This window comes from Mus pahari, chromosome 19 (assembly GCF_900095145.1).
Source record: "Mus pahari chromosome 19, PAHARI_EIJ_v1.1, whole genome shotgun sequence".
NCBI lineage: Eukaryota > Metazoa > Chordata > Mammalia > Rodentia > Muridae > Mus > Mus pahari.
Window position 1 is genome coordinate 54693360 of NC_034608.1, and position 27604 is coordinate 54720963.

At 35.6% G+C, this 27604-nt stretch overlaps 1 protein-coding gene across 2 annotated transcripts in view; it reads right to left on the reverse strand.

Moving 5' to 3' along the window:
• The window catches only part of Sgcz (sarcoglycan zeta), a 1036342-nt gene that overhangs the window by 163787 nt on the left and 844951 nt on the right, over nt 1-27604 (reverse strand). For both annotated transcript variants that reach the window (XM_021219043.2, XM_021219044.1), the window contains exon 3: nt 4346-4447. In XM_021219043.2, coding sequence (XP_021074702.1) covers nt 4346-4447 — 102 coding nt within the window. The remainder of the gene's footprint in view (nt 1-4345; nt 4448-27604) is intronic.

Here is a 27604-nt window from a genome sequence, read left to right on the forward strand (position 1 = left end):
TAGATGTTAGGATGTTAGGATGTGGTCACTATTATTTAATATAAGGATTTTAAGTATAGATATAGATATATCCTTAGGTATAGATATATGGATATATATGGATATATACAGAGAGAGAGAGAGAGAGAGAGAGAGAGANNAGAGAGAGAGAGAGAGAGAGAGAGAGAGAGAGAGAGAGAGAGAGAGAGAGAGAGGAGATTGGCTTAAACAAACAATATAAACAGTACAGTAAAGTATCTCCCATTTTAATCATCCAGCTGAAAAAGCATAACGATCGCAATGATGATAAGTTACTTATGAAATTCTCTGGTATTTATTTGCATACATCAGTATGTGTTGAAGAAAATGTATCTGCATGAGGGTGTGTTGCTGTGGTGAGGGAGTGAGACAGAAAATGAACTTAACATGTTACTACATAGAGGTAAAAGTCACTTGCTTGTGAGAGCCTTTACAATGGTTTCATGTATGATCTCTATAAAAACTCCAACATACAAAGCACAGAACTAAAAGTAATTAGGCATTGAGATAGGATCACAGGAGTGGTCCCACATGCATGGACGAGACGACTAGAGCCTTGTCCCTATTCTGTTCACTCAGAAGTCAAGTGGCTTAAGACTATTGCCTTCCTGTCAATTCTCTGAAGTTGGAACTATCTGAGAGTAGCTGCTTGGTAATAGTTATTAGACTGTCAAACACAGTTCTGAGAATCCTGTCAAATGACATAGCAATTTAAGTAAATATCATCGATGGGAAAAGATTTTAAACAATACAATGTTATGGTTAATTTAGTCTCAGATGGTTACAGGTTCAATAAAATAGCACATTGCAATTTTTATTGGTTACATTCTGTTAAAATGTATGTTATTTAACCCCATTAAAATCCTGCCCACCACTTACATTCAAGTGTTATCATCTTGATTTCCTGATAATCAAAGATTTTTGTCATAATATTAGAATATAAGCCTTGGAGGTGTATGTGGAATCATTTTTCTGAGTCACCCAAATTATACAGCTTTTGTGTTTTTCCTAGCTGAAGAAAAATAATGCATTTAACTTCACAAAATGCTTAGTATGGCTCAGTATCGTTCAAATTTGAAAATTTATATTAGGGCATTGAATATATATTCAGGGTAGAATATTTACTATGTATTTTTAAATACATTGTTCTGTGGGCTGCTTAGAAAGGTTTGATTTAAAAAATGAGTAAGATAAAAAGATTTTTTGATAATAGAAGAAGGTAGATTCTTGGTAGTGGTATTCGTGTGTGTGATAGGGGCAGGGGAGGCAGCAGGTGCGGCATACGATAATAGTGTCCTGGAAAATTAACCCAGTCCTTGTGTCATCAGGTTGGGTAATATAATGTGTGTTTGTAGAGAGTTGTACTTAATATTCAGAAGGAATCTTGCATTCATGTGTTGGATTAAATGCATAAATAACTATAAAGCCCAGACTAGTCTAGATGTCATCATGGAACCCATGTTGGCCTTAAACCCATGGCAACAATCTTTCAGCAGCCTGCTAATAAGTAGGATTATGGGCTTGAGCCACAATGTCCTGCTACTAGAAAGTGATTTTAAATACTATATGTTGGTTGACTAAAAAGAGCCAGCAGGCTGAAATTAAGAGTAGAGGAGTATGCAAAAATCAAAATAATATAATGCAATGTTTTCAGCTAATTATGATTTTTAAGGTAGGTTTTGACTCTAATAGATTTCTTACCAGAATATTACAGGATTTTCATAATTTTGTATACATTTAAATACATGAAAATGTATGAGAAGACTGGTCTGACAATAAGTTTTGGAAGGCAAAGCACTTATTGTCACACTGGACTATGTGTCCTACCTCCTCAACTCCATGTGCTGGAGAGAGAAAACTAACTCCCAAAACATGTTCACAGATTTCAGAGTTACACGATTTTAGTGATGTGTATACACACGCGCACACACACACACACACACACACACACACACACACAAATACTGACATGGACACACAGAGACACAAAATAAGCAAAAGATTGTTAACAAAAATTAAGAAAATATATGGAACAATACCTACAGGCATATTATCTCAAAAATTTTGATTAAAGTTCAATTTCTAGTATTATTAGTTACTTGTGTTTATCATCTGACCCTAAGATATAAGCATCTTAATGCATCAGTATTAAAGTTGAGAGAAATTGTGTACCTGACTACCTCAAACAGTGAAATAAATAAGCATTACAGTTGGGATAAGTAATTATATGTACTCAAGGGCAAGTGAATTATAACAAGAAGTCTTAGGAGGTCATATACTTACTTGTCACACTGGACTGCTTGTGGTCTATCCCCTCAGCCCCTTGTTTACAAAGGAGAAAATTGATTCCTAAAACCTGTCTACACACCTCAGGGACACAATAGTTTAGTGTTGTGCACACCGATTGATTACAAAATAGATACTGGCTTTATCATTTTGTAGTACAAGTGTCGAGAAAGTCTACTTTGTATTCTGTTACCAGTTCAGATATCCTCTCTAGACACTGAGGTCACCATATCTCACACTGCACTTTTCTTGCTAATTACTAGCAGGAAAAGTCACAGGACATACAGATGACCAGGAGCAAAGAAAGGGATGTGACAGCATGGTGGTTTTGGTGGTGTTGGTCGTGGTGATGGTGGTTATGGTGGTGGTGGTGGTAGTGGTGGTGGTGGTGGTTCTATTGGTGGTGGCAGTGGTGGTACTGATGGTGCTAGTTGTGGTGGATCGTAGCTCTCAATCAATACAGCAGACTTTGGAGATGTTTGTGCAGCTGAGATCAGCTAGTCTGCCTAGAAAAAATTGATGCCCCACTGCCATGACCTAATATTGTAACTCAGGTTACAATGTTGATATACTCTGTGTATTTGGGCCAGAGATAAAGTCAGTTCTCATCAATGTTTTCAGAGAACAACTTTGGTTGTACTGTCAAAAGTGCCGATCTCAGAAGATAAAATTTTAATCCTTTCATTGGCAGAGGTCTTCACCATCTTTAACTTGTGATCCCAAGATAGATGATACACATCAGCCTGGGTAACTTTAGAGGCAAGCCAGCTTTGGTGCCTCTGGGCATTCCAGCAAGATACATTTCAAGGAGAAACAACAGCAACAACAATTCCCTATGTCACTACATTTCTTATCTGTGGGAAGTGTTTTTCTCATTTCTATCAAAAGTTTCTTTAATTTCACTGAACTACTTAATAGTGACAAGCACAGAAGGAATCTGGAAAATGACTGAATCGTGGAATACTGCGATGTATCTAAGTACTTTGGGTCTGTTAAAACTAATCTCAAAATAAAAAAGAAATTAGTTGTTTTTAAAGTTTAATCATGCACATCAGTTATAAATATATGTCCCTATTGTTTTTTATCTGACTGAAATCTGGGAAGTAATGTCAAACTAAATATACGCTATTAAAAGTGTACTAAATGAAGTATAGTTGGTATTCTCTATAGTTCATATATTATTAAAATTCATTGATACAAATATCTTAATTAAAATTGTAAAAATAAATCTTCATTCTATTTTGACATTAGTGGAAATAGGAATTATTTTAATGTTATTTTACTATACAAATTTCCTATTATGCTGGTAACATTAAACATTATTTTAATATAAAATAAGTCTATATGAAACAAATTCATTTCTGACATCTTCAAATAATAATATTTTCATTCTATCCTAATGAATGAATTCCAGTGGATACATATAAAGAAATCATTCTGATAGACTGAAAATATGCTGATGCCATAGACTGCTTTCCACCTTCTAAGTAAAAATCTTAAGTCAAAATGAGTAATCACCAAGTTTCAGTCTTATTTTCATTTAGCATGCTGCTTAGTGATAAAAATATAAAGTATAAATCGATTTTTCCAAAGGGCAAATATTCTGGTATTAGTTAAAATGTTGTATTTAATTTTATATTTAAACTGTTGTTCTCTTGGAAATGCATTTTACATTTAAGGGGAAATTTTATGATACTTTGAATGGATAATTCACCCACATGTATGCCTCCTGAGAAAATAAAACTCATAAACACCTCTTATTCAAATGCTACCATTGTGTTTAACTTCAAGAGATTAAGAGGAACACAATTCAAAGTCTAAAAGCAGCCAAGAGCTTCAGATCAAGTGCTTTCTGATTTGCCAATTTAAAGCTAACCTTTTCTATTGTTCTTCAACTGATTCTTTTAGTTTCTACAAATAAGTCTTTAGCTTAAAGAAATTGAATGCAAAAGGAAGGAGACAGGAAAATTTGATGCTCCTCTGTTGGGTGAAAACATAAACTCTAAATTTTCTTAGAGTAAGCCAAAGCCATATCACATACCTTTCGGGAATGAATTTCTTTCACATACAATGGTAGTAGAAACTCAGATATACCTTCAAGTCGGATTCCCTTCTTGGTGACTCTCAGATTCCCCATACCATCCTACAAGCAATGAAATATAGTTCACTTTTAGGTTAAGTAGAAAATGCGTATCTGGCCATAATTTTCTTAGGGCTAACTTGAAAAAATAGTGAACTCAAATCCATGATGTTTTAAGAAGAAAACAAAACAAAACAAGATATTAGAAAGATCACAGCATTTTGCATCCAATAGAGGGCATTGCTTTGCATGCTAAGGGAGGCAGGTGATAAAGAACCTAATGGATCCTCCGAATTTGATGAGAAATTATTATTTTCTGTGAATAAATATTTCCTTCATACATTAGTTCAATGCTTTGTTAGATGTGACACTAGCTATGTGATTATTCACAAATGATTGCAGAGGTCTAATGATATTGTTACAAGTATAAAGCTAATGATAGTATTTTTGTTGTTTTTGTGGTTGTTTGATACAGGGTTTCTCTGTGTAGACATGGCTGTCCTGGAACTCACTCTGTAGACCAAGCTGTCCTCGAACTCAGAAATCCACCTGCCTCTGCCTCCCAAGTGCTGAGATTAAAGGCGTGTGCCAACACCGCCTGGCACTAGTGATAGTATTACAAGTATAAAGGTTATCCAACATTTCCATTTGTATAATAATTTCTACCTCTAATTAATAATTGGTATTAGAAAACCTGGTTCATTTATTCAAAATCATGAAATACATGTTTTATCTGATAAACATTTGTGTCTGGGGAGATTAATACAGTTAAAAATAGTGTTGATGAGGCAGAAATTAAGTCAGGATTGAATTTAATTGGAAAGTGCATCCCACGTATAGTAACAAAGTAAGAAACTGACTATATAAAAATATTGCAAATGAGTTTAAATAGGAAGTTATTGTGGGTGGAGGGACAATGACCACTTTAATGATATTTACTTCTGGCTCATATTTGGGTTGTCTAATTTGGAATATTTGGAGAGGAAGTAGCTAGGAATGTATGTTGTCTGGAATATTCATTAGCAAGGACCACAGTGCTCAATATGCTCTTGCTTAATGAACTTATGAAAGAAGAAATATAAAATGTATTTCAATAGCTCACTGACTTTAGATGATGTATAGTATGTTTCAGGACAGTATATCCAGCAGAATTATTGTAAAGGGCTCAAAGCTGTTAATAACAGGGGACTTCTGATAAGTAAGTGATACGTCATGAAAGAAAAATGTATAGACTTGATGACTAATTTCATTGACAACACAGAAAAAAATAGTATTTATCACTTGTTCTAGCCTTCAATATCATGAGTAAAAGTTATTATCTTATATATGGGAATAGTAAAATTGTAGGTAAATTTCATGAGTAGCTTTGCAGCATTTTCTAGCTAATCAACCAGTATATCTGCAGAAAACAATGTAGAAGTGATGCATGATTAAAGCATGTTTGAATCTATTATGAGGATAAGTACTAGGTTCTGTATGCAAATATGAATTTAAAATTAAAGAGAACTTTTTGGAGGTGGGAAGAGGTGTTATATACATCCATACAATTATTTACTTGCCTGGGTAAAAATGTGTGTGTGTGTGTGTGTGTGTGTGTGTGTGTGTGTGTATGTGAGGTGTGTATACGAATATATGAATATGTACATACATTGGCACATCTTTGTACCATTTCTTTTTTCAGTGATATTGGAACACATAGAATCTGGCAAGACTAGAATTAGCCTCAGACTCCCCTGTCTCTACATTCAGATTGCTGGGATTAGGGTCAAGCATTCTGCACACCTGGGTTTTATACAGATTCTTGGGATGTAAGCGCTACTCTTCACACTTTTGAGTCACGTGCTTCATCTACTATATCTAGGGGGCCATCTTCCTCTGCCTCAGAAACATTTCAATCATAAAAGAAGAATCAAGCAAACATGGCAAAACGAACTTCTACCTTCTAAAATTAGAAATGAGACCAATGAGGCAGTATAACATTGTGATTTTAGAAATAGGAAGATACCCATGAGAAACACAGAATAAGGAAGAATGAATTAGAGACAATAGTGAGGGAAAGAAAAAGATGAAGATATGTTAGGAGAGGGAAGGAGGAGGAGGAGGGAATTTTATGAAGTGATTTGTAAAATGGTAAACTTCAGTATTCCCATGGAAGGAGAAATAGTTTCTTAATAAATTATACTAAAACTTGCTAGGCAGGATTGAATTCACTGAGATAAATGCAGAAACAGATGTAGGACACACATGCCTTGCATGGAAACCAACTAAAAATAAGTAAATTTATATGAAAAATAAATGTATCAATGAGAAATTATTATGATGACAAACCAGTATATTTTTTATACACTTCTCATTTAACTGAAACAAGAGGCATTTTACATTTATAAAAGAAAGCCTTAAGGATATAGTATTCTTAAGTTGTATAAACATTATATCCCTTGAAAATGTCTATTTCTTATTTTTTAACTTATTTTATTAGATATTTTCTTCATTTACATTTCAAATGCTATCCTGAATGTCCCCTATACCCTCCCCCCACCCTGCTCCCCTGCCCACCCACTCCCTTCCCCTGTATGAGGCATATAAAGTTTGCAAGACCAAGGGGCATCTCTTCCCAACGATGGCTGACTAGGCCATCTTCTGCTATATATGCAGCTAGAGACAGGAGCTCTGGGGGTACTGGTTAGTTCACATTGTTGTTTCACCTGAAGGGTTGCAGACCCCTTCAGTTCCTTGGGTAATTTCTCTAGCTCCTCCACTGGGGTCTCTGAGTTCTATCCTATAGATGACTGTGGGCATCCACTTCTATATTTGCCAGGCATTGGCATAGCCTCACAGAGATAGCTATATCAGTGTCCTTTCAGCAAGATTTCTTCTTAATAAATAAATCACACTGTTTTTGTTTATTTTCATTGAAAAGCAAAAGCAGACATCAAAAGATCTTCTTTAAGGTGAGAGGAAAAAGCAAACACATCAAGTAGAGATTTGAAAATAGTAATATAGAAATATTCTGGGCAAGTTAAATCTGAGAATTGTAAAGAAAACTTTATCACCAGAAAATAAGACTTTGTCTTTTATGTTGTTCAAGGTGAGGGAATTTGAGGGGATTTTCAAGATAAAACGATGCTTAAGGAGACACTAATACTTTTTGCAAAGTTAAGAAGACAGGAAGAATTCTCAGGAATCCAGAGAGATAAGATATCTTGAATAACTAACATAAAAAATACTTTAAATCAGGGATTTTCTTGGCTAAACCTCACAGTCAGTAGCTATATATATTCTCAATTGCCTGCTGAAAAAGAGGTCTTCTGAAATGGATTCCACCATTTCTATGGAAACATCTAATGTCCTTTCTATGACTTCTAAGGGCAGAAAAAATAAATTCTATCACAAATGTTTCTCTTAATCTTAATTTATCTTAAAATTCTTTAATAATAATTATTATTTTAGTAACATGATAAAAAAGAGAAAGCTGGACATGTAATGTTAAACATTATGCTACCATTTATATGTGTATTTAATTTTAGGTTTACAATTTTAATTTTAGTATGCTTTTCTTTGTTTACTATAAAATTATGACCCCAGACATTTAATTAGTTACAAAATGTAAATTACTTCAAATATAATTCCCCTGTTTGAATTTGGACTAATTCTTACAGAATGTTGTGGTTCTAGGTGGTTATACCATGCCTTTATTTATTCCACTTTGTATTTATCCTGTCTGCTATTAAAATTGAATAATTTTAATTTTTCATATCATCTACAGTGTATTTAATTAAAAGTCTCTATAATATATCCATGTCCACTATATGATTGATTGTCTGGTCCTCAATCTTCTTTTAAGTCCAGTAATAGTTATGAAATGCTAAGAAAATCTAATTGCCCTTCTCCCTACTATCAGAAATACTTTTTATACTTACTGCCAGAATTCTGATTCATTATAATCTTGGTCCTTTCAACCTTATTGCAAATAATCTATATTTTTTTTTCTTTAGCATGTCATTGCCAAACATCACAGTATAATAGAAGCTAGCGTATCTCTCTGTACTGGCTTGCTTTGTGTTTACTTGACACAGCTATAGTTATCACAGAGAAAGGAGCTTCAGTTGGGGAAATGCCCCCATGAGATCCAGCTGTAAGGCATTTTCTCAATTAGTGATCAAGGTGGGAGAGGTCCCCATGTGGGTGGGTACCCTCTGGGCTGGTAGTCTTGGATTCTATAAGAGAGCAGGCTGATCAAACCAGGGGAAGCAAGCCAGTAAAGAACATCCCTCCATGGCTCCTGTATCAGCTTCTGCTCCCAAACCTGCTTGAGTTCCAGTCCTGATTTCTTTCAGTGATGAACAGCAATGTGGAAATATAAACTGAATAANACCCTTTCCTCCCCAACTTGCTTTTTGGTCATGTTTGTGCAGGAATAGAAACCCTGACTAAGACACTCTACTGTAACCTTCCAGCTTGGTTCTGTCACTGTCATACAAACTCAATCATCTTTGTCCTTTAAAATTTCCTCTTTATCATACATGCCTATTCTTTCCACTTTAAAATTGATATATAATCATATATAGTGATAAGTTTCATATGGATATTTTTGTTCAAAAAAATCAAGTAGTATGGCCATATTAATCTAATAAGATTTCCTCTTTGTTTACATGCCCCTTGGTGCTTCTCATCTTTTTCCTCTGCCCAGATATTGCTCATGTATACATTCATATTAGAGAGAAAACTCAATATTTGGCTAAGTCTATCTTTTGTGACACTATGATGAGCTGCAGTAAATCATTTCCATTCAAAAGATTTCATTATTCTTTAAGAGAGATTAAAATTAGTGTGTGTGTGTGTATTTGTATGTGTGTGTGAATCATATCTTGTTTATAGTTCTCTGCTAATAGATACCTATAAAAATATAATACATTGACATTATACATATTACTGCAAAAACATGTTTGTGCAGATAACTCTGTGTTACACATAATTGGGTTAAACTTGCAATAGTTTAAGGGATAATTTAAATAGGTCTTATTGGAGAACTAGTTGGAGAAACTCTGGCAGATGCTATGCTGGAGGAGCTGCAGTAGGTGTGTGAGTTTCCTGGATAAGGCCCCACTGCTTTGTATCACTGTGATGGGTGAATCCTGGAGAGACATCGACCCAGGTCTTCATCCCAGGATTTCTTCTTGCTACTGCTGTGCATTCTCATGGTTTTCATTGCTCTATTCCTAATTTTTCTGACATAGTGTGATTTGGTAAAGAAAGATCTGCCTGTAGTGTGTTATGATTGACTTCGAGTATTAGCAACTCTCTTGGACAACTTTCTTACAAATCAACATGAAGAAGAACTTTCATGGAATCATGCTATTTAGATGACTTGATGATTTTATGATACCTGATAATGATTTGAGAAAATTCTTGATGTGATTACAATAATTTTAAGAGGTTAAGACAGTTGATAGAAGGTTGAAACTTAGAATCAAATATAGGATGTGCTTCCTCTTTGCAAAATAATATAGGTTGTGTAGTAGTAGAAAAGGAGTTCAATGAGCTTTGAGGTGTTACAAGCATGTAAAGTGCACTAGGAAGAAAAATAGGCTTGGAACAAATGATCAAACATTCACTCTCAGTTAGGTCCAGGGAGGAGGCTACAGGTCTTGGAAAGCATGGTCATAAACAAGGAGTAGGTAATTTTATTCCATAAAAACTATTGCTCTTAACTTATGATGAGCGTATGAAATGAAAGATAGATTAAAAACTACTTCTTTGAACTTATAATCAAGATTCCTGCTATATCTCTCTTTTATGTAACATTTTATCTTTTTTTTATTTTTAAAGGAGGTAACCATTTCTCTTACATAAAAACCTTGTCTTAGGAGATATAAAAAGACTAAAGGAAAAAAAAATAAAGTTGTTGCAGCCTGTTTTACTTCAACCAGTAAGTTTGTATGTGAGAGTGTGTGAATTTACTCTTTTTCTCACAAGCCCTTAAAGAATTTAAAGAGTTCAGAGTTTCTTGTAGGTCACAGACTGTGCCAGCACCAGATAATTAAGTCTCAATCATGTCTGCACTACCTGTAAGCACTTGTCTCCATTGCTGTTCCTGTAAATCACCTGCTGCTATTTGATGACTGCTGTTTTGACTGGGGAGTCTTAGAAAAACAATATAGTTTTAATTTACATTTGGCTAAGTTCATCAAGAATATTTTCAGATAATTATTAGCTATCTGTATTTACTTTAATTAGTAGATATTTTTCCTATAATTTATTTGGATCATGGTTTTACATTCTTCATTTCATTCTAGATCTCTCTCTCTCTCTCCCTCCCCCCTCTCTCTTTCTTTCAGCAAACACAACCACCCACCCACCCACCCCCACAGAGACAGACATGCATGCCTACACAAAAACCAAAACCCATAAAAATAAAAAGTTGAAATCCATAAAATATAAGCACAAGACTAGTAAGAAAAAAAATGCCTAAACAACACAATATGGGATGAAATATAATCAAAAATACTATTGAGTTTATTTTGTGTTGGTCATTTACTGTTGGGCATGGTACCTTAAGTGTGGTTTATGTAAACAGACTGATTCTATGGGAGAAATCATATTATTTTTTCCTTTACAAGTGGTTGCCAATCTGAGATAACCTCTAGATTAGAGGTGGGTGGTTATGCTTGTCCTCTTTCAGCACTGGTACCTCATCTGATTTAAACCTGTGTAGGCTTCCTGAATACTTTGAATTCACATGTGCATTGGTTTCAATTGTATTTAGAGATCTTGTTTCCTTGATGTCTTTCATCCCACTGGCTCTTATCGTCTCTCTGCCTTCTTTTCCTTATAGATCCCTGAACTATGAGATGAGGGACTTGATGAAGACATCTTAATTAGCATTTAGTATTCTAAAATCTCTTACTCTCTATCCACTGTTCACTTGTGGGTCTCTGTATTTGTTAGATCAACTTCAGGAGGAAGCTACTTTGATGATGTTTGAGCAAGACATTGGTCTTCAGGAACAGCAAATATCATTAGGAGTCAATTTTTGGCAATGTTCCTTTCAGAAGAGTATGAGTTGGTTTTCTCCTATCATTTTTATTTTCATTAATCTTATCTTGTCCAAAAATATAATCATCAGCTTTATTCATATCCTCCTACCTTGCATATACTTAACTTTCTAACAGTTAAGTTTACCAGACAAAATCTAGAAAAGTTCCTGAGTATTTAAATCTTCAGCAAAACATACTTCTTTTCTTGAAAACAACTAAAAAAAAGAAATGCTAATTTTAAATCACTATTACAAAATTCATATTATTGACCTCAAATAGTAAGTAATTTTTGTTAATGTTTTTATCTTTATTGCAACACACTCATACATGTATACACACACATACACATATACATATACATACATATACATATACGTGTGTGTGTGTGTGTGTGTGTATTTTTTCTAGATGTATGTATTTGCATTACATGTGTGCCTGTACAGTGATACAGTGGTCAGAGGAGATGTTGTTTCCTCTGAATATAAATTCATGGATAGTTATGAGTCAATCTGTAAGTTGGATCCAGGCCCTATGGAAGGCCATCTAGTTTTCTTAATCACTAAAGCATTTCTATATTACCCTATAATCTTTAGCAAAATTTTCATGTTTTGATTTTTAAAGGTCTGATTGTCATATATTTCTAAAATTTTTAAATTAATAGGCTATGTTTTTTTTAAAAAATAATGTTTGGGGATTTTTTTTTTGTGAAAGACTGGAAAAACTGGATCCTACATGTGAATGTCAAAAAGAGAATATTTTAAGTATATTAGTTATACTTAACATTCATATCCAAAACTGTGTAATAATTTTGTAATAATTCCCCCTGTACACAACATTTTTAATCTCTTTGCCATTCTGGTTTAAAAGTTACTTAGAACCTTGGTATAGTTAAAATGTGAAAAAACATTAACAGTGAGACAGTAACATAGGCATGGGCAGTTTGTTGATAAGGTTCTTCAAACAAAATAATGTGTGTTTATTCATCAAATAAACATATACAATTATAGGTTATTTATTGTTAACACTTTCAAAGAGACTTGAGAGAAACAGCAACCTACAAGAAAATGAATTACAGATTTTTGACATTAATTTTTAAAGAGAAAAATTGTCATGTAAATAACTAGCACTATATTTTTCAGAACCAGGCAAGAAGGGAGGTAATATGTTTCATTTTTTGATACACTAATGGTATCAATCATTATAAACTAAAATGTACATGAAGAAATAAGCTGGCAAGTGGTAAATAGAATAAAACCAGAGCTTAATTTGGCAGTTATTTGTGAAATATAAGGATATACTCTGTTTAATAAACTGAAAGGTAATTCATGGAAAAAGGTAATATCAAGCTATTATAGGAGAATAAAAATCACATTTGGACTTTTGATATACATTCATTAATGTAAAGTGTATTGATAAAGTGCATTCCATTTCTAGTTCCTAATTAAAGGAGAAATATCTTTTCAGAAGGGAAGGGTAAGCATTTTCTTTTTCTCACCTATTTTTCTGATATTACTTATACATTATAATGAGCTGTTTTGCTCCAAGCCCAGGAGGAAAAACAAACAAAAGTTGACAGCTGCTTCATAGGAGTGTTTTTATTATGCTATTTCCTGTAAGCATGGACTTTTCTTCATTTCAGTTGTCTTACTTAGTTTTACATATAATTAAGAAATAAATAGTACTGTGGTAGCCATTGATACATATAAAAATTTGAAATTTGCCCTCTAGCTCTTCTGCATTCAGACATTGTTAAAGGGTATTGTTAGTACAATAATCTCTATCATCTAAAATATCATTTTTTTCTTTTTTAATGGTTGCTTAAACTACACAGTTCAACGATCTCTTGTGCTAATTTATAAAATAATATATAAAATATATTTGTTTGCTAAAATATGACAATATGTGCCACAACCCCGAACTCTGACCAGCAGAGATGGGGGAAAACGACAGGAACACCAAGGAAGGTTTCAAGAAGCTTCCATCTTTATCTCGGGGATCATCTAGTTTTTGTTTCCATCTGTCCTCTGATCTCATCCCTCCCCCTTCTCCTGGATCAAATCAGCATTCACCACACTCTGAACATGAGCCTTGCATGCAGGCAGGGTGCGCGGTGATAGGCCAGTGACTCATCAGGTGGGCAGCACAGGATTGTACAAGTATGCAGGCTCAGGCTCTTGGTAAGAAGGGTTCATGGGGCTTGGCAATGAGCCAGGGCACCATCTTGGCTCTTACAGTCGCTCCCACTCCCCACATCTCCCCCTTTTTGTTTAATTAACTTGGCTCTTGGATCGCATCTCTTTTAGGTTGCCCTCAACCATGTTACATCCTTACCCGTCATTGGTGTGGTGAACTCATTTTCACCAACCTGTCTTAGGTTGGTATGCACATGTGAGAGTCTTACCCATCATGGATTAACGATCTATCATACTGAGCCAAACATGGGGTGAATTACCTGACTCTATAGTCGCCATAGCTTGAATCAGCAGTAGTTGTTCAGCCTGTGCCCGCCCGCGCATGCGTACCATCCACCACTGCATACCAACACATACAGCACATAGCAAAAATCCCAAGGTCCCCTGGATTATCTCCAATCACTGCTGTAGTTTTATAAACTGCTCATTAATCTGTTTTCTTGCTGGAACTCTTGTATGTGTTCCATATGTTTTGTAAATTGATTGATGGTGTCTCTGACTTCTTGGGAGCACTCATTCTATCAGTATGAATCCCTGCATTTCTAACAAGGATCTGTGGGTGTTAGGTCCTGCCTTTTACAGGGACGCCAGAGCACAGCAGCTGGAGCGCACCAGACCAGCCAGAACACAGCGTCCTCAAACCGCCCGCCGTCGCAGGACCGCCCGCCGTCGCAGAACCGCCCACCGCCGGACCGCCGCCGCCAGACCGCCCACCGCCGGACCGCCGTGGCAGGACCGCCGTCGCTAGACCGCCCACTGTCGCCCGGACTGCCCCCCATCATCGCGAGAACTTCGTGGCAACTTCAGGAGACTCTGGGGCATGCTGGGAACCCTTCTTTGTATTTAAGCCAGTCCTGACATTAAAGATAGGGGCTTTGATCAGAATGTCTTAGACAGAGCCCAATATTTTACTTTGCAGCCCTGTTCCTTCTTAGGAGTTCTCGTCCTCCAGTTCGAATCCACAGTGGGTTCAGCAAGCAAGAGTGCGAACCCACCCCAAGGTGTTCTGCCCATGCAGACAAGGCGCCGGTCTGCGTGCAGGCAGGAACACTACATGTGGGGTCTGATTGCTGCTGCTGATCTTGTCTGTTGTCACTGTGGGCCAAGAGCAGCCACCTACTTCAACAGAAGGTAGCTCAGGTATGGGAGCCTTTCTTCTTTCCCGTTCTTCTAAGAAGTAAGATTGATCTTTAACATGGCTTAAGTCCTTCCGAATTGATGTTATATAGTTTTCTTTTACCAAAAGATCTTTTTCAAGTTTTTCTGTCCTTTCCTTATAATTGGCAAGTTCTGAAGTGGCTATTGACTCAGCTTCAAGAGCTTCAGGTCTACCCAAAAATCCACGATCTCCACTGATATGAGTTAGCTTCGCAGTTGTCTCCCCATCCCTAGAGCTTTGTTCTCCTTCCTCTTTCAGCTTTTTCTTGGCCTCCTCTAATAGCTTCTGTAGCTTCATAACTCTCTTTTCTGTCTCTAAAGCATTTCTCCCTACAATTCCCACATGTTTTTACATGGCTGTCCACCTCTGCCAGCCTCACGGTCACTATGGGAACGTCTGACACCATACTGGCTTCTGTCAGACCATTTGCATTCTGTGTATCTGTCTCACTGCCCAACTCATGCACAGTCATGTGGACACTTTCCTTAGGTACACTTGGAAGTTCTTCATTGCTGGCACAGTCTTTATTCAAGTTGCACAGTGATTGTGTCTTTCATTCTAAAACCAGCTTTTCAGCAATCACCATGTCCAGCTGATGTTTAAAGCTCTCCTCATCTTCTAGGAGGGTCCTGGCATCCTCTCTCTGCTTTTCAATGCTGACCAACTCCTGCTGCAGTTTGTCAATCATGCCAGTGAGCTGCTCTACTTCTTCCTCTCTCTGTTTCTTCCCATGTTCTTGCTCACGCACATCAAACGTTCAATCTGGGTTTCTAGATCTTGTATCTGTTCCTTTTGTTTTTCAATGACCTTGTTATCCATTGTGAGTTTCTTCAGTGGTTAACTTTCGACAAGCAAATTTAAGGCAACTGTGAAGTGCTACTCTGAGAACTACTCTTGGATTTGTTGAGCTGCTAGTCAAATCTGCTACCTGCAAGTCTCGATCTAGTCTAAGTCTAACTCTGTTTCATTTGATAATCCACAATAAAGCATCTTTAAAAGTGGTGGATCCCATGGCTTCTTTGCCTTTGGGTCTGAGGTTTTCCATCCCTTTTGGAGGCTAGACTTTTAGCCCTTAATTCTGGGAGCCTAGCTCTGTCCCTACACTGGGAGCCTAACTCCGTCCCTATACCAGGAACCTAACTGCATCCCTATACCGGGAACCTAGCTTTGTTCCTCTACCAGGGAGCCTTTTCCTAGAACTTGATTACTCTTACCACGGAACTCACCCATAGCTCCTATTTTCTCGTTAACTCTGCTTCCTTTGAGAAGCTGCACTAATGCAGCTTTTTTCTGAATCTGTATAACTTTCATCATCGCCAGACAAAGGCACCTCTCTTTTAATACCCAACATTGCAAGCTTCATGCAAAGGGATCCAACCCGCAAAGTCTATCACATCTTCTGGGCTCGTGTTGCTTGGAACTGGTGACTTGGTGTGGAATCTGGGCTGTTGTCCCTTGCTGTCTTTTGCCTGGACCTTCTTTTTCTGAGTTTGTCCTTTAAGAAGATATAAGTCTCTCCTCCCCCAATTTTCATTTGTATGTCCTGGGTCTGAATCTGTGTCTGAGTCCCGCTCCTCATTTCTTGATGGACTAACTGTAAAAGGCAGCTTTCGTTTCATGGATGGGTTCTCTCTCATTTCCTTGCCCATATCACCTTGGTCAATTTTTGAAGGTTTGCCTCATCCTGGATCCGAGGCTTGGTGGGCACAGAAGGGTTCACCCCCTGAACGAGCACCTCCAGGTGGCTGCTGCTGCCGGTGTCTCAGTCGCTGCTGCAACAGCCCCTGATGCCGCCGAGGCCAGGCTGAAAACATCTCTGGTCTTGGTTGGTCTCTCATCACAGCCTCCTTGCTCCTGGACAGCATTCCCCGTATGAGCCACAAGATGCTGCAACCCAGAACTCCAACCGGCAGAGATGGGGAAAAAAAATGACACAAACACTAAGGAAGGTTTCAAGCAGCTTCCGTCTTTATCTCGGGGATCATGCAGTTTTTATTTCCATTTGTCCTCTGATCTCATCTCTTCCCCTTCTCCTGGATCCAATCAGCGTTCAGCATGCTCTGAACATGTGCTGTGCATGTAGGCAGGGTTCACAGTGATAGGACAGTGACTCATCAGGCAGACAGCACAGGATCGTACAAGTATGCAGGCTCAAGATTTTGGTAAGAAGGGATCATGGGGCTTGGCAATGAGCCAGGGCACCATCTTGGCTCTTGCAGCTGCTCCTGCTCCCCACAAATATGTGTTTGTGGTTAGTTCATACTACTTAATGATACCAGCATTCCTTAAGGTGCATGAAGTATTGTTTTCTTAATATACAAGCACATTAAATATTGAAATATCAATTGGACATAGCTTCTGTGTTAGGGATATAGGCTTTAGTCCACTCCCCTACTCAGCACAGGAGATCAATAGCTGTGCAGGCTCTGTCCGTACTGCCTTAGCCTTTTGAGTTCCTATGTGCACTGGCCTTACTGTGTTTAGAAGACCTTGTTTAATCAGTGTGCTTCATCTGTCTTATTTTAAAAATCTTTCTGCCTCCTCTTCTGTAGGGTTCCTTCCACTTTGATGACAGGAAATTGATGACTGCTCACAGGTGAAAAAAATAGTTTTCTCCAATATCATCTCACTGGGCATACAAACTACTCTGAAGGCTTGTGATTCATGTTCAGCAGCAGTTAAACAAGAGAAAATAAACTCAATGGAAGTTTTAGATGTTCTTTGTCTCATGATTCTTTTATAGAGCTTTTCTTTCCCCCCACATATGTCCTTTGCGTATGTATTATAGTTTCCAGGCTTTGTGTTTGTGGGAATTCTCTGTGTGTAATATATGTATTCCTGCTTTTGTGTGTGTTTATTAAGCTTTTTCTTCAACTCTTTTTCATTGCTTTGCTTGTTTTTTGTTGTTGATATTCTTCTCTATACTGGTTTGTTTGCATTTATTTTATTGAATTTTACATTATTATTTTTATATGTGTGTTTGCATCCTAATGACAGAGGAAAGAAAGTGTGTCAGTTTTTGTGGGCATGGAAGTGGGGGTTATCTGGAAGTAGTTGGGGGAAGGAAAATCATAATAGGACTATATTAACATCTATTTTCAAGAATATTGAAGTATTTTTCTGACTCCTCTATGATATATTTTCTTTCTTATTCTACTGAGAAATCATTTATTATTTACATAGTTTCTTAATAAGAAAACCATTTAAGAAATGAAAGTATAAAAATGTGACAAAACAGATAAGGTCACAATCATTTAACACAGGATAAAAATGATGTTCTTCGTATATGTTAGGAGATACAAATAAAGAACCAAAAAGTAGACAAAATTTGGTATATGCTTGACAGAATTAGACAATTAAATTATTATAAATTGAACACTACACATATAAACATCTGTGTGAAATAATTCTGAGATTTCACAACAGGAATAGTTAGCATAAATAACCTAATATATTGGCAAATGTGTTTTAACAGTAGGAAATCTTTAGAAGACTCTATTAGGAAAACACTCTTGTGAAACTCTAATATGTTATTATGTAGTAAAATTTTTAATCCACATGAAAGTTATGCTTTGGATTAAGGTTATATTCTCGAAATTATCAGTGGCCCTGATACAGATTATGGAAGAATAAATTAGGTTAGATGTGATTGTATTAAAATGAATTCTCTATTGTTAAATAGGACATCTGCAAAGAGTATCTGGAATTTCACTTAAATGTAAGTAAATAATAATGCTATATACTCTGAAAATTGTCATCACCAAATGAGTGGCTGAAGGATTTTCACGTGTTAAAATTTTAACAAGTGTATGCAACCCAAAGGCTTGCTATTATATATGTGTGTCTCTCCCAACTGTGTTTAATAGAATGCCAGAATTATACTTAGTGATAGGAAAGACTCATTTCATTTTCAAACCAATTTAAGAGACCATTGCATGAATTCTCACTTGGAAATTCATAATATACATTACTGTGTTGAACATGCTATAGAATAAAGCAGTACTTTCCAGCAAAGGCCCAAGAAAAAGAAGAATTAAAGAAGTGTTTAGTTCCTGTATCTCCTCAAATGTTACCTGAGAGCTTTCCACTCTGCTGCAGTTCAGTCATACTCAAGCCCGGAAATAGGCTGAAAAATTCCACAAGCTTTGCCTATTTCATGGGTGTTACTTCTTATGGTCAGTAAACAATCAAAGAGGGTGTGGTCCTGAGAATGCTTCTGGTTGTATACTCTTTGTCTATTTTATTAGTATATGCATAGGTATATGCTTGTACATGTATCAGTTATCACAATTTGTTATGTAAAAAGAAGAATCACATCTTACCTTGAACAAAATCTAGCATATTTATATGTATTTGCTGGTTATTGAATTACAGTGTTTTAGATATCCCAAGTTCTCATGTAACCGCTTGGCCCCATTCCTAGACCTCTAAGTTAAGGGCAATACCTTAAGCACCAGGTACTCCTAATAGCAGTAGTTACTAAATTATTGTTTCAGAATTCTTCTGAATTCAAGTCTCCTGAAGAAACCTTTTTAAGTTCTAAAACAATCATTTTCCTCACTGCATTAGAATCGTCAAAGTAAGGTTTACAGTTACAATATTTCATTTTAAGGATTGGGTAAGCTGGTCATTGAGAAAAGGGCTGCCTTCTCCATTTCAGTTAATCACTTTATGATAGGGATAGAAATTTTAAGTAGAATCTAAATTATGTGACTCTACTTAAGAATCTGGATGGTCATCCTTGTGATACATGTGCTAAATGGTACTTTTATTCCTTCAATTACTTAATTTACAAACTATTCATTTTAAACTAACTGATTTCCTAGCATATACTTTTCTTTGGTTTAGACCTGCCTCTTAAAACAAATGGTGGAAATATCATAGAGTACATTTTGAGCACAAAACCTTGAGAATAACTGATTATTATTCATATACCCATAGACTATTTTAAATAAATCTAGTTCTTTACTTAGGAAAGATCCTGTTCTTTACACTTTGCATATAAGCTGTATATCAGGATAATCTTGGTATTAATCTGAAGGACAGGGAAAGAAAATGTTAAGGAAGAGGAGAAGCACAAAATGTCAGACTAGGTGCTGAAATTAAAGTTGCTCAATTCTTTCTGTGATATTACTGTGGGAACAGTATATGAATGACACTAGAGAAAGGTCAGGAAAGACACTATCAGGTCAGAGATGACATGCTCATTCTCTTTCTTGTATTAGTCATAGAGCTAGTCCTCTCTCTCTCTCTCTCTCTCTCTCTCTCTCTCTCTCTCTCTCTTTCCCCATTTTCTTTCTAGACATTATCTCTCCTCTTCTTTGAACTTCCCCTTTTCTTCAATCCTCATCCTCTATTCTTCCTTTTTGGTTAGATACCATATTAGAGTTTATTTTCACAGGTTGTTTTACAGACTAATACTGTCTCTTGATGACATTGACTCCTGGCTAATATTCAAGCTCTTGCCACAGGCTTATTGAAAAGAAATACTTTAAAATATATTTTCTTCTTTCTTTGATTATCTATCTCATTTTTTTACTTGGGAATTTGAGCTAAAAACCTCACATTTCACAAAGATCACTTTAGAAACCCAGAACCTACAATTCCTTCACGACCATTTGTAGGGAGGGTGATACACTGTGTTGTTCTCTCAGTCTTTGTTTCCATCTGCAATCAGATTGTAAGAATATGTGAAGCTTTAATAATATTTATCTCATCTGATGTCAATATATGTTTTTCCTATATCTCTAAACTTATTTTGAAGCAGATGGTCTCAAGTGTTTAATATTCATTCCCAGAATATTGTAATAGCATGTTCCAGATAAAAAGCAATCTCAACTTGAACAACTTTACAGTATGTTCACAACTGGCATATGTCATTATAGAATCTTCTACATTTAAATATTTAAAATGAAATTATAACTACTACAGAGATATAACACATAATAATATTCAACTTTCTCCTTCATAGCTGTAACTGAATTATTGTAGCTCTTTTACAATTTTGATACTATACAATAAGTTTCATAGCCTGAATACTGATATAAAGTAAATCATATTATACCAGTGCCCAAGCATAAAAATTACTAATGGTTACACATTAAGAACCATAGTTTGATAAGTAATGAACAAATATTATAGTTAATAACAAATAACAATAGACAGTATTTTTACAAACATTTCCATAACATATCTTCTCCTTGTTTTCTTAAATATTTGGAGTTGGATTGGTGGGGAGGTAGGGAGGATCTGTGAAGAGATGAGGGAGGAAAATTCATGATCAGCATATATTGTATGAAAAAAATAATTTGAAACATCCAATAAATTTATATTTTAAAAAGCTGATGTACATGTGTGTGTGTGTGTGTGTGTGTGTGTGTGTGTGTGTCTATGGAGATTATGTGAACATGGGTGCAGATACCCAAAGACGCTAGAGGAACACCTGTTGTTTGAGATAGAGAAAATTGTGAACTGCCTAACTTGAGCACTGAGTTCTAGATTCAGGACTTCTGCAAGGACAGTGCATGCTTCTAACCACTGAGCAAACTCTCCAGCCTCCTATGTTATTGGAACTATTTGGTTTGTCTATTTTGAAATACTTACTGGTGTGAGTTCCAATTCATGTTCATCAACTATATGATTTTTGACATTTAATGTCTCTGAAGAAAAGGATAAGTTAGTACTTTTATTTCTATTTTATAATAAAATATATTTTACATATAAGTGTTATTATAATGCTTTATAAATATCAAATGATGTAAAAAATAAGTTTTTTTATATACATATATAAAATATATGTATATATATACATATATTTTATATATGTATATATATAAAATAAATTTTATAAAATTTATGTATATATAAAATATATACATAAAATCACAGGAAAGAATGCAGAAATGTTATAGAAGAATATAGGAAGTGTTGTGAAATGCTCTCTGTTGGGTGTGGCAAAACTAGTGCAATCACAGTAGAAGTGACTCCCTACAATGGGCATGTATGAGAAGAAGTCTGTCAGTAGCCAATCAAAGATAAAGGGAGCAATCACCAGAATTGTCCCTGCCTGCTGATATATGGGTTACTCATGGATTCTTGGGAAGACAGCAGAAAATGTTTTCAGATATGTACCTGTTAATGTGATAATATTGCTCCAATGAATAGTTCTAAATCCATGATCAAACAGATAACACTGGTTAAACTCATAATGTCACAATAGCTAAATAACTAACTAACTAAAAAAGGCATGAGTGTTGGGAAGGTCCTCATGTGATAAAGGAGAATGAAAGCAAATGAGGGGGATAGATAGATAGAAAGATAGATAGAGATATGTATTACATAATACATATTATATAGGTAATATATAGAGAGAGCATTTGTGTATCCATATAATATATATAATGTATATATTATTTATAGAATATATATATTTATAGAATATATATATTTATAGAATATATATATATGTATATATATATTTGTCAAATAACAATTTAATGAAATATTTTATAGTACTTTGTGCCTGTGGGTTATATCAGTAGGTTATATCAGTGTCATGTATACAGTGTGAGTAGCTAGCGAATTTGCAAACATAAAAATAACAAATTAAATCTAAAACTAGTGTCATGACCTAATTGTCATTTAGGATAAACTAATTCTATTAATATAATAAATTGTACACTTAATACAGAATTGCCATTTTAACTGTTTTTGAGTATCCACCTTTGGCACTAAGAACATTCATTTTACTAAGGAAGCAAGACCACTCATCATCCTCCGATTATTTTATCATTCTCCTAGTATCTGTAATCAACTGTTGTTTTTTGTTGTTGTTGTTTTGTTTTGTTTTGTTTAATATAAATTAACTCAAGGAGGAAAGGCCATCAGTGGGACCACATATCAGTGCACTTCATTTCTAAGCCCCTAAGAAGATCTGAGAAAGGGATGGCCTGTGGTTCGAGAAAAACCTTCACTGAGGCAGGAGATGATTTCCCAGAGAGCAGTACTCCACATGGTGGTTGACCAGGCAAGAGATACCATGGTAATATCAGAAGTATTTATAGAAATGAGGGCCTCGAGAGATGACTCAGCAATTGAGAGAGCATTTACTGCTCTTGCAGGAGATCATAATCATTTGGTTCCTAATGCCTACATGAGGCATCCTATAGCTGCATATAATTGAAGTTGTAGGCTCTTACATACTCTTCTTGGAACTTCAGGAACCTACACAACCAAATCATGCTTGTTAGTGTGCATGCATGCACGCACACACAAACACACACATATACAAGCACACACACAGATGTTTATAAATTCAAATATATTACTTAAGATAATTGTAAATATTATAATACAGAGAGGATTAATACTTTAAAGAAAGGAAAAAGTAACTTTAAAGCTACAGTTTTTAACCAATGAAAATGAAGACTTTGTTATTAAGGCAAAAAATGAAATTCTTATTTTCATGAGAATAAAAAGATTTTGAAATCTTCATATTCTTATTTATATAAAAACCCATCAAGTGCTTGTACATTGCTTAAATGAATAGTGACTTCACCTGTTTCATCAATAGGAGAGGCCCTTGGTCCTGTGAAGGTTCTATGCTCCATTATAGGAGAATGCAAGGGCCAGGAAGTGGGAGTGGGTGGGTTGGGAAGCAGGGGGAGGGAGAAGGAGATAGGGGGTTTTTGGAAGGGAAACCAGGAAAGGAGATAACATTTGAAATGTAAATAAAGAAAACCTCTAATAAGAAAGATGAAAAAAAAAAAAAAAAAAAAAAAAGGTCCACCCAGATTCTCATTGTCTAAGAGCTGGGAAGAATATATGTCCAGCATCTGGGGGCAGGGAGGAGGGGACACTACATTTTACTAGTCTATACATACTGAACTATGTGCAGGCTAGTTTTGTGTCAACTTATGTCAACAATAGAGAGTCAAAAAAATTGAGAAACTCTTCATACTAGATTGGTCTGTGACCACGTCTGTAGGACATCTCTTTGATTTTGTATTGATGCAATATTTTCCATCTCACTGTGGGTGATACTTCCCATGGCGGGGACCTGGTGCTAGGAGAAAACAGACTGAATAGCCAAAGACCCCTGATAGAGAGGTGACATTCCTGAGTTATCTCTTGATATCCAAACGCAAGCTTCTAAGAGAGGGAATCAACTGACTAATCCTATTCATCTATGATCCCTGTGAACCTCAATGAACAGCATGGCAAAATCACCCTAAAGGTGCATAGTGCCATAAATACTTTGATGGTAGCCACTGATTCTATACTTGGACTTAAGAAATGACAAGAGGGAAGTCATGATTAGTACTTGAAACCTAACAAAATAGCCAGGCCAAGTGGAGTCATGGATCTTGGATAAGAACCTATAACTATCACTTTACCAAATCAGTGTAATTCCTAACTAGATTCTAAATATTTGTCTTTTAAATACTTCCACTGATCTGTGCTGGACCACTCAACTTGAAAACTTCTCTTTGCAACAAACAGAGAATCACATAAAATCATAGCTAATCAAAATATGGACTTGTGCTGGGCATGGTGGCGCATGCCTTTAATCCCAGCACTCAGGAGGCAGAGGCAGGCGTATTTCTGAGTCTGAGGCCAGCCTGGTCTACAAAGTAAGTTCCAGGACAGCCAGGACTATACAGAGAAACCCAGTCTCGAAGAAAAAAAAAATGGAGTTGTGGAGCCAAGTCTACAACCACAAAAAATCTCTGGGGAACACTGTTGAAGAAGGACTGAAAGAGTTTAGTAAGTAGAAAAATGGGAACTTTGATTGAGATTAGGCTTCTAGGAATGTCAAATATGTTATATCCACAATGTATCACCAACTTAAGTACTTAAAGAAGAGCAGAACAAGGACAGGAGACATGTTGATGCAGAATGTAACAGTCCATAAGCCCTCAAGGCCACACAAGAAACTAGAGCCAACGGAGGGAGTGTGAGAGTGTGAGAAATAACTCTCTGCAGAGAAGAACATAGTAAGTGGTTATCCAATACCAACTGGTCAGTCCTGAAAACATACACATAGATGACATTATAAGGATTGAGAAGCTTGTATATTCATATTTTGGAATATATTTTTATCATATTCATATAAAAAGTCATGAATTTGAAAGAAAGCAAAAGGGGTTTATGGGAGGATTTGGAAGAAGATGAGGGAAGAAGAGATTGATATAATTATGTTAAAACATCAAAATGTACTGTAAATAATGTATATACTACAATATTAAAATAATATATAAAATATATATTACATATAAATATAAACATTTATTTTTATATGCAATAAATATATAAATATTTTAATAACACATCAATATTTATATGGATACAACTATTAATAATAATTATATACATATATACATACACAAATAAATATATAATTATAAAATATAATGTATAATATGTAATACATGATGTGTAATATATAATATATATTTTTATATATAAATTAAATATAATATATAATATAATGTATAATGTATGATATATATTATATAATATATAATATGGAATGTTCAATAGTCAATATATAATATATACTACCTACTATGTAATACATAATACACAATAAATACATAATACATAGCAAATACATAATGCATAATATATAATATGCAATATATAATATTATATTATATATATTACATATTTTATATTACATATTATCAACAGAAACCAGGCTAAGCAAACAAGCAAACAGCATTCCTCCATGTCCTCTGCATCAGGTGTCTTTTCAAGATTCTTGCCTTGCTTGATCTTCTCTCCAGAATTCTTAGAATGAAAGAGTGTTACATAAAATTACAAGGAAAAATAAACCACTTTCTTCTCAAGTTGCCTATATAGTCATGGCAATTTAATAACAATACTTAGAAACCCTAAATAAGTCATCCTAATATTTACTCATATCTAACATTCAGTTCATAGAAAAGAATGTTTAATTTTGTCATATAAATAGTACAATTATATGCATATGTTATCCTGAAAATTACAATACAAACAAATGCAAGTAAAAACAGTAATACTTTTGGTTATTCACCACTGTTTTTGTGAGAAGAGATCTTAGTGATCCACCTGTTTTAATCTGAAGAATTTATTTAAATTCAGCCTGATGTTATCCAATGATTTTTTTTTATATGTTCTCAGATGTCTAAGTTTCCTTACCCAGTTCCTAAGAATTTATAGCAAATGAGAAAATATTCTAAATCTGCCATAGACACATCTGATATTTTATTATTTAATATTATTGTGGAAAGACAACCAACAATTGATGATGTCTTGGAAACCAAGATTCGAGATAAAAACACTCCATTCCACTCCTAGTATGAGATTTGATGAAACGTTTTGAGCTGTATGGTTCTTCACTAGTTCATTAGACGATGGGAGTGAGCACTTTCCGGGTGCTCTCTTAACTACCTGTAGATGCAGGATTTGCTTTATGAAACACTACTCCTCTTCTTCAAATGAAGAAAACATCTTTCTTTTTTAATTATTTTATTAGATATTTTCTTCATTTAAATTTCAAATGCTATCCCGAATGTCACCTATACCCTCCCCCAACCTGCTCCCCTGCCCACTCACTCCCACTTCTTGGCCCTGGTGTTCCTCTCTATGGGGCATATAAAGTTTGCAAGACCAAGGGGCCTCTCTTTCCAATGATGGCTGAATATGCCATCTTCTACTTCATATGCAGCTAGAGACACGAACTCTGGGGGTACTGGTTAGTTCATATTGTTGTTCCACCTACAGGATTGCAGACCCCTTCAGCTCCATGGGTACTTTCTCTAGCTCCTCCATTGGGGGCCCTGTGTTGCATCCAATACATGACCATGAGCATCCACTTCTGTGTTTGTCAGGCACTGGCATAGCCTCACAAGAGGCTGCTATATCAGGATCCCTTCAGCAGAATTTTTCTGGTATGTGCAATAGTGTCTGGGATTGGTGGCTGATGATGGGATAGATCCCTGGGTTGGGTAGTCTCTGGATAGTCAATCCTTTCTTGTTAGCTCCAAACTTTGTCTCTGTAACTCCTTTTATTGGTATTTTGTTCCCTATTCTAAGGAGGAATGAAGTATCCACACGTTGGTCTTCCTTCTTTATGGTTTTCTTGTATTTTGCAAATTGTATCTTGGGATTCTAAGGTTCTGGGCTAATATCCACTTATCAGTGAATGCATATCAAGTGACTTCTTTGTGATTGGGTTACCTCACTCAGGATGATATCCTCCAGATACATCAATTTGCCCAGGAATTTCATAAATTNATTGTTTTTAATAGCTGAGTAGTACTCCATTGTGTAAATGTACCACAATTTAAGTAACCATTCCTCTATTGAGGGACATCTGGGTTCTTTCCAGCTTCTGGCTATTATAAATAAGGCTGCTATGAACATAGTGGAGCATGTGTCCTTATTACTAGTTGGAACATCTTCTGGGTATATGCCCGGAAGAGGTATTGCTGGATCCTCCAGTTGTACTATGTCCAATTTTCTGAGAAACCACCAGACTGATTTCCAAAGTGGTTATACAAGCTTGCAATCCCACCAGAAATAGATGAGTGTTCCTCTTTCTCCACATCCTCGTCTGTATCTGCTGTCACCTGTATTTTTGATCTTAGCCATTCTGACTGGTGTGAGATGGAATCTCAGCGATGTTTTGATTTGCAATTCCCTGATGATTAAGGATGTTGAACATTTTTCAGGTGTTTCTCAGCCATTTGGTATTCCTCAGTTGAGAATTCTTTGTTTAGCTCTGTATCACATTTTTAATGGGGTTTTTTGATTTTCTGGAGTCCAGCTTCTTGAGCTCTTTGTATAT